The sequence below is a fragment of the Xenopus laevis genome, chromosome 1L (genome assembly GCF_017654675.1).
Source record: "Xenopus laevis strain J_2021 chromosome 1L, Xenopus_laevis_v10.1, whole genome shotgun sequence".
Lineage (NCBI taxonomy): Eukaryota > Metazoa > Chordata > Amphibia > Anura > Pipidae > Xenopus > Xenopus laevis.
The window spans coordinates 12,479,366-12,488,138 of record NC_054371.1 but is presented as its reverse complement, the minus strand read 5'-3'; the positions used below and the strand labels follow the sequence as shown (position 1 = coordinate 12,488,138).

General features: G+C 44.0%; 1 protein-coding gene across 2 annotated transcripts in view; it reads left to right on the top strand.

Moving 5' to 3' along the window:
• The first annotated feature begins 659 nt into the window (after nt 1–659).
• Nucleotides 660–8,773, top strand: part of ddrgk1.L (DDRGK domain containing 1 L homeolog) — a 42,174-nt gene continuing 34,060 nt past the window's right edge. For both annotated transcript variants that reach the window (XM_018227137.2, XM_018227132.2), the window contains exons 1-2: nt 660–817; nt 3,235–3,384. In XM_018227137.2, coding sequence (XP_018082626.1) covers nt 730–817; nt 3,235–3,384 — 238 coding nt within the window. In that variant the 5' untranslated portion in view covers nt 660–729. The remainder of the gene's footprint in view (nt 818–3,234; nt 3,385–8,773) is intronic.

Genomic DNA, 8,773 nt, shown 5'->3' with positions numbered 1-8,773 from the left:
ATTGGGGGCAGGCCGAGGGCTCTTTTTAATTGTATTACAAATTTACCGGCAGCTACATTGCCGGTAAATTTGTAATACCGGCGTCGGCAGGTATTTTACCAGCTAGGTGGCAACCCTAGCTGAAATACAAAGAGTTTGGGGGCAGAGCTGGGGGGGCATAATCTTAGGGCAAAAAATTCCAAAAACATAATTTAAGGCCCTAATACCTCACAAAGGAGAAGCAGCAGGTTTTGGAGAGGCAGAATTTAATGAAGAAATAATAATATGTGTAAATAGATCATTCATGGGAAATGTAATTGACACATTGAAACAGACGAGGAAACTACAAGAGAAAAAAAGCAGGCGGGCGGCTCTATAAGTTCAGCACCAGATTTCTGCCCGACCGCTCCATTTTCTAATGAAAACTTTCCTGCAAACGTAGAACCAATGGGAAACCCCCACCAGTTTGACTAAAAGGGGGAGTTATTTTGGATAGAAACCCGAGGAGTCTATTTAGGATGACGGTTTATTATGAAAGATACATTCGTATGACACTTGTTATGAAAAGGTTACAGCGAATCCGACAGTTATCTCGCACGAGTTATGTACGGAAGTCAGATGTGACATCACCCCTCTGCATTCTATTTGGTTTCTTCCAAACTAGCGAGTGATTGGCTGCGCGGTGAATGGGCGGGTCCGTTGCGCGTTAGTTAGTCGCCGGAGGCGTGACGTGCAACGTGACGTGTAACTATGGACCCCGTGTTGTACATCGTAGCGGCGTTGTTACTGGCTGTGCTGCTGCTCTTCGCTACCAAGTTTCGGGGACACGGAGAGCAAGGTGAGAGGTCTCCTACCCCTTCCCTCCTCATGTCGCTCTCCGCTCTCTCTCGCTCTGCGTCACTGCAATGACATGTTGAGAGCGGGGCGCCAGCTGGAACAGCTCCACTTCCCAATCCAATAGGGGACTGACTCGTACTGGGGATTTATACAGGGACTGGCAGTTGTAGGGGAGCCTGTATATTGGCTGCCGCCTACTGGGCTCCTTATGTCTGGGCTGTCACCTCTAGGACACCTTTTTTATTGACTGACACCTCTAGGACACCCTTTTTATTGGCTGACACCTCTAGAACACCCTTTTTTATTGGCTGACACCTCTAGGACACCCTTTTTATTGGCTGACACCTCTAGGACACCCTTTTTATTGGCTGACACCTCTAGGACACCCTTTTTATTGGCTGACACCTCTAGGACTCCCTTTTTATTGGCTGACACCTCTAGGACTCCCTTTTTATTGGCTGACACCTCTAGGACTCCCTTTTTAATTGGCTGACACCTCTAGGACTCCCTTTTTATTGGCTGACACCTCTAGGACTCCCTTTTTATTGGCTGACACCTCTAGGACTCCCTTTTTATTGGCTGACACTTCTAGGACTCCCTTTTTATTGGCTGACACTTCTAGGACTCCCTTTTTATTGGCTGACACCTCTAGGACACCCTTTTTATTGGCTGGGAGGGACTGGCTCTTGTAGGCTCAGTAGGGGAGGGACTGGCTCTTGTAGGCTCAGTGGGGGGAGGGACTGGCTCTTGTAGGTTCAGTAGGGGAGGGACTGGCTCTTGTAGGCTCCGTAGGGGAGGGACTGGCTCTTGTAGGCTCAGTTGGGGGGGGTCTGGCTCTTGTAGGTTCAGTAGGGGAGGGACTGGCTCTTTTAGGCTCCGTAGGGGAGGGACTGGCTCTTTTAGGCTCCGTAGGGGAGGGACTGGCTCTTGTAGGCTCAGTTGGGGGGGGGGGGGGTTCTGGCTCTTGTAAGCTCCGTAGGGGAGGGACTGGCTCTTGTAGGCTCAGTTGGGGGGGGGGGGGTCTGGCTCTTGTAGGTTCAGTAGGGGAGGGACTGGCTCTTTTAGGCTCCGTAGGGGAGGGACTGGCTCTTGTAGGCTCAGTGGGGGAGGGACTGGCTCTTGTAGGTTCAGTAGGGGAGGGACTGGCTCTTTTAGGCTCCGTAGGGAGGGACTGACTCTTGTAGGCTCAGTTGGGGGGGTTCTGGCTCTTGTAGGTTCAGTAGGGGAGGGACTGGCTCTTTTAGGCTCCGTAGGGGAGGGACTGGCTCTTGTAGGCTCAGTAGGGGAGGGACTGGCTCTTGTAGGCTCAGTAGGGGAGGGACTGGCTCTTGTAGGCTCAGTGGGGGAGGGACTGGCTCTTGTAGGCTCCGTAGGGGAGGGACTGGCTCTTGTAGGCTCCGTAGGGGAGGGACTGGCTCTTGTAGGCTCCGTAGGGGAGGGACTGGCTCTTTTAGGCTCCGTAGGGGAGGGACTGGCTCTTTTAGGCTCCGTAGGGGAGGGACTGGCTCTTTTAGGCTCCGTAGGGGAGGGACTGGCTCTTTTAGGCTCCGTAGGGGAGGGACTGGCTCTTTTAGGCTCCGTAGGGGAGGGACTGGCTCTTGTAGGCTCAGTTGGGGGGGGGGTCTGGCACTTGTAGGTTCAGTAGGGGAGGGACTGTTTCTGCACTGCGGGGGGGTGGCTTTTCCAAGCCTTATGGGTCAGAGTCTGGCTGTCAAAGACCTTGCATTCTATGGAGCTGAGGGGGCAGTACCTTTAAGACATATTTACAAAATTTATGGAGCAAAGGTGGTGAATAGGGTGTGAATATTATTTGCAGCTGTAAGTGAGAGAAACGCTTGTCCTATATATTGTGTGACATGCAGGCACCACTGACAAACTGTATCCAACCCAATATTCCTTCCTTAGCTGGGAGCAGGGGGTCCCCATCAAACTGTTTTTGTATTTCTTGTTATTCCTTTTTTTGTTTACATTTTATAGCGTTCCCACAAACACAGTGACACATAATTCTGCTCTGCTGTCCCCAAACAGTTGAGGTCACTAACTGCCTTCTCAATGGAAATCCCTCTGCATAGTGATGCCGCCCTGCAGCAGCTCAGATGTTGTTGTACTACAACTCCCAGAACCCCTAGCAGCTTCTGACTCTTAGTCGGCTTCTGAGATTTAGTGCCACAACATGTTGAGGGCTGCAGATTAAAGTTAATGGAACCATTGGCACATGGAGTCCTTTAATATCAGGCTGATAAATACAGGCCTCCAGAACCTTCCCATGAGCCCTCCTGACACTTATGGTTGTGCTTAGCAAGATGTAGTGTGGTGCGCTTCAACCTCCTGATATGTTAGTGGATATTCTTCTGCTTTTTATAAATGTACCTCCACCCATATCTTTCTATAATTGTATATTTCTCTGTTTATCACTAGCTGATCAAGAGCAGCAACAGAATGTGGCCCCGGCACCCGCAGCAAGGCCCCGCCCACAGCCAGTGGATCGAGCAGAGGGGATGCCGAGACCCAGGAGAAACAGAATGATGGCTCAGAGGAGGGCCCAGCACTTGGAAGAGGAGAGAGAAGGTAAAGTCATGCAGCACACCCTCCAGTTGCATGGTCTTAATGGGATCCTTTTTCATGATTTTTATGATACCTATAACAGAGTAAAATTGCAAAAAAACAACAAATATTTAAAGGAAAAGTAAATCCTCAGAATTTTTTCCTTTGCCAATCTTTTTCACAGTTCCTCCACTGGCTCATCAAATCAAGATACAATTAAAGACAAGCACCACAGGCTATGGAAAAAAAATTAGTGCAATCGCCAAAGTGTTAACACTAACCTGTGTGTGTCTTGAACCATAGAGAGTCTATGCACAGATTTTTTGTGTGGGTTTTAAAGTGCTCTAGTGATTTCTACAAGATGCTATCTCCAAAATAAAGTGCTTTTAGTGTTTGCTTCAAAGGGTAACATGAATTAAAATAAGGTGCAATGGTGTTTTCTTCAGTCAGTAAAAATCAGCATGTGGCACTCTCTGGTGGGATTGGCAACTTACAAGATTCCTGATTTCAAAATCGCATTATCAATATCAACTCCAGGGTATTTCTTTTTCTGTAAAGACATTAAAAAGCAGGGACAGTGCCCATGTCTTTACAGAAAAAGAAATACCCTGGAGTTGATATTGATAATGCGGTTTTGAAATCAGGAATCTTGTAAGTTGCCAATCCCACCATAGAGTGCCACATGCTGATTTTTACTGATTGAAGTATACACCATTGCACCTTATTTTAATTCATGTTACCCTTTGAAGCAAGCACTAAAAGCACTTTGTTTGACTTAATCATAATTTTATTTTGGAGATAGCATCTTGTAGGAATCACTAGAGCACTTTAAAACCCACACAGAAAATCTGTGCATAGACTTTCTATGGTTCAAGACACACACAGATTAGTGTTGTAACACTTTGGTGATTGCACTAAATATTAACAATATTGCACTAGGTTCTGTTATTTGTTTTTTTTCATAGCCTGTGGCGATGATTTTTATGATGTCGTTTTTATTTCTAAATGACACTGTTTACACTGCAAATAATTCACTCTACAATATAAAATGTCATTCCTGAACCAGCAAGTGTATTTAGTTGTAATATTGGTGTGTAGGTGCATCTCAGGTCATTTTGCCTGGTCATGTGCTTTCAGAAAGAGCCAGCACTTTAGGATGGAACTGCTTTCTGGCAGGCTGTTGTTTCTCCTACTCAATGTAACTGAATGTGTCTCAGTGGGACCTGGATTTTACTATTGAGTGTTGTTCTTAGATCTACCAGGCAGCTGTTATCTTGTGTTAGGGAGCTGCTATCTGGTTACCTTCCCATTGTTCTGTTGTTAGGCTGCTGGGGGGGGGAAAAAGAGGGGGGTGATATCACTCCAACTTGCAGTACAGCAGTAAAGAGTGATTGAAGTTTATCAGAGCACAAGTCACATGACTGGGGGCAGCTGGTAAACTGACAATATGTCTAGCTCCATGTCAGATTTCAAATTTAAATATAAAAAAAAATCTGTTTGCTCTTTTGAGAAATGGATTTCAGAGCAGAATTCTGCTGGAGCAGCACTATTTACTGATGTGTTTTGAAATGTTTTTTTCCCATGACAGTATCCCTTTAAGGTGGTGGCGAACACTAAACTGGTTGGATGAATATTTCATAGTGGTGCCCTGAGTTCTGGTACAACTCAATATGCTTTTTGTGTGCCAGGATTGTGGTATTTAATTATTTGCCGGTCTCTTTCCAGCTTTCATTGGGGGTCACTGACCCCATCTAAAAAACAAATGCTCTGTAAGGCTACAAATGTATTGTTATTGTTACTTTTTATTACTTGTCTCTCTATTCAGGCCTCTCCTATTCATATTCCAGTCTCTTATTCAAATCAGTGCATGGTTGCTAGGGGAATGTGAACCATAGCAACAAGATCTCTGTGTGATCTCTAACTTCACTCTTTGATAAATATACCCCTATATCTCCTTATTTTTTTTTTTAAATGCTATAAAAAAAAGGTGAAGCACCTGTTTAAAGCTAATCCGTGCTATTATTGGCAACAAAACGTCGTCCCTAGTAGTGATATGTGGGTCAAGAAAACCTAAACCTGCACCTGCCTCCCCCCTCCATTTATAGACCTAAACTGAAGGATTAGGGGAACAGATTAATACAGTTTTTTTTTTTTTAGCTTTTATGGTCTGGTAAGAGCAGAGACACACGTTGAGATTCGGGAAGATTTAGGTGCCCAGCGACAAATCGCCTCTTCTTCGGGCGACTAATTTTCCCAAACTGCCATCCCGCCGGCAAGAATCTAAATTGCCAGTGGGATGGCACTCAAAGCGCTTTGTTTTTGAAGTTTAGTTTTCCGAAGTCGCCCGAAGTTTCCTTGTGAGGCGACTTCGGAAAACGAAGTGCTCAGAGTGCCACACCGCCGGCTAGAATCTAAATCGCCAGGGGGATGGCACTCGTAGCACTTGCCTCACAAGGAAACTTCGAATGACTTTGGGAAAACAAAGCGCTCGCAGTGCCATCCCGCCGGCAATTTAGATTCTAGTCGGCAGGAAGGCAGTTCAGGGAGATTAGTCAGAGAGGCGATTTGTCGCTGGGCACCTAATTCTCCCTGAATTTCCACGTGTGTCTCTGCACTAAGAGTCCTCAAAGCAATTTAATGAGTTGCATTGGAGCGAAGTTCTTATCAGTGCAAATATGGGTGTTACTGCGTGTGCCGGATGCTTCAATTACACCTGTTACACCTGTACTTAAGGTATCTGTTTTGTTTCGGTGTGTCAGATGCATTTTCCTTTAGAAGGACCAGTACATTATTTTCTATACAGACGGAGCACACAATTTACTCGCCAAGGGATAAGAGTTTTGCTGCGTGTGCCAGATGCTTCAGTTACTCCTTCTGCATATGTAGTGCATTTCATATACAAACAAAGCAGATTGTTTAGTTCTAGCTTCTGTATATCAGGATTCGGTTCAGGATTCAGCCTTTTTTCAGCAGGATTCGGATTTGGCCGAATCCTTCTGCCTGGCCGAACCAAATCCTAATTTGCATATGCAAATTAGGGCTGGGGAGGGAAATCGCATGCATTTTTGTCACAAAACAAGGAAGTAAAAAAAAAATTCCCCTTCCCACCCCTAATTTGCATATGCAAATTAGGATTTGGTTCGGGATTCGGCCGAATCTTTCACTAAAGATTCGGGGGTTCGGCCAAATCCAAAATACTGGATTCGGTGCATCCCTAATATCATTAATTTACACAGGGTATATGTGTGGCTGTGTGTGTGTCAGATGCGTCCGTTATCTGTATTTAGGGAGACATTTCAGTAAACCATTACAGGATTCTAAATAACAATAAATGCTTTGCATGCTGAGTCAAAAAGGATATTCCCTCGTCTGCACGTGGCTTTGGTTATTACTCGGTAAAGCCAGGCAGGCATTGTAAAATAATTCTACTCGTATTTGTAAAAAAAAAATCCATTCTTCCAAATTTCTGGATAGAATCATTTGTTTTAAAATATGTGTATATTTATTAGGGATGCACCGAATCCAGGATTCGGTTCGGGATTCGGCCAGGAATCCTTCTGCCTGGCCAAACCGAATCCTAATTTGAATATGCAAATTAGGGACAGGGAGAGAAATCGCTTGACTTTTTGTCACAAAACAAGGAAGTGAAACTTTTTTCCCCTTCCCACCTCTAATTTGCATTCGGTTCGGTATTCAGTCGAAGCTTTCGCGAAGGATTTGGGGGTTCGGTTGAATCCAAAATAGTGAATTCAGTGCATCCCTAATAAATATTAAGAAAGATAGAGATATATGATTTAATCAAAATAATAATAAATTAAATAAAAATAAAATATTCATGCCACTGCTACTACTACTGATTTCCAAGCTATCATTCGCTAAATTTGTAATGGCGGGCAGCATAAAGGTGCAGAATAGACGCCAAAACACACAAATGGCTGCCCGTGTACCAATGTTCCTTTTGACCCTCTCTCCAGGGTCCTGAGTTGCAGTTGCTGTGGAAACATTATTCCTCTGTAGGGAAATGGAATAACACATTTTTAGAGGGGGTTATGTCATTAAAGACACTAAGGGGGTGATTTATCAAAAGTCAAATTTTAGAGTTTTTTTATACTTCGAATGAACTCGCAACTCAAATGGTTTCTTATTTAAGAAAAAACTGAGCAAATTTGAGCTGCGAAACCCGAAAATTCAAATCTATCAAATTGATCAAGTTTTCACACAAAACCCTCTGAAAAAAACGAGAACATCACGATGAAGTCTATTAACATCTTCAAATGGTTCAAGAGACCTCTGCCATTGACTTCTACCTGACCTCAACAGGTTTAAGATGGTGTATTTTCGAATTCAAACGCTTTCCAGGGTCGGGATATAATAAATCTAGAAAAATTCGCGTTTTTTTCATAAACACAACTTGAACCTTAATAAAGAACCCCCTAAGCCTCCTATGTAATAAGTCTAGTCTAGTAATTGCTTTCACAATTCTAAAAGATACATTCTCGTAAGTGTGGATGACCTTCATTATGGAAACCAAGGCTGCAGACGCTCCATTGTAGAGACTAAGGGGGTTATTTAAGGTTCGGGTTTTCTTTTTCCATGAAAAATTCAAAATTCACATTTTTGGGTAAAAAAAAAACTCAAACTTTTTGACATTTAGTATACCCCGACCCTGGAAATAGCTGGAATCTGAAAATACACCATCTAAAACCTGTCGAAGTCATGTAGGAGTCAATGGCAGAGGTCCCTTCAACCATTTAAAGATGTTAATAGCCTCCGTGATATGAGTTTTTTCCGGTGGGTTGTTCCCCAAAAACTCAATCAGTTTGAGCGATTCAAAGCTATTCCCCGCCAAAACCATGATCAGTTCTAGTTTTCAGGTTGCTAACCTCAAACTCGTTGTTTGAGTTTTTTCTTAAAAATTAAATTAGAATCCATTCAAGTTGTGAGTTCATTTGAGTTATAAAAAACTCTGTAATTCAACCATTGATAAATAACCCCCTAAGAATACGAAAGTCTTAAGGCTGGTCCTTCACTCTTGCGCTACTTTGGGTCACTTAAGGAGGCCTGACTCACCACTGGCTTAGACTCTGCAGCATATAAATTAACGTTAACACAAATAGGGTTGTCCTTAGTGGTGGTACCAGTAAAGATAATTGCTTCAGTGGTGCCCCAGTGCTTATTTAAGGCAGGGCTGTGCTACTTGCAACCCTACAATTCTCAACAGCCGTCCATTACTTGTGAATTATGGGGGATTATACTCCAATATCTGATGGGCTGTTTGTTTGATGTACCTTAATCCTGCCCTTTTTGGGCTGCCCAAAACACCAATGTCCTGAGGGGTCATCATGCTTGTTGGAGAGTATGTAATCGGGAGGATCTCTGTCCCACGAGTTGGAACGTGAACTATAGTTTGCTT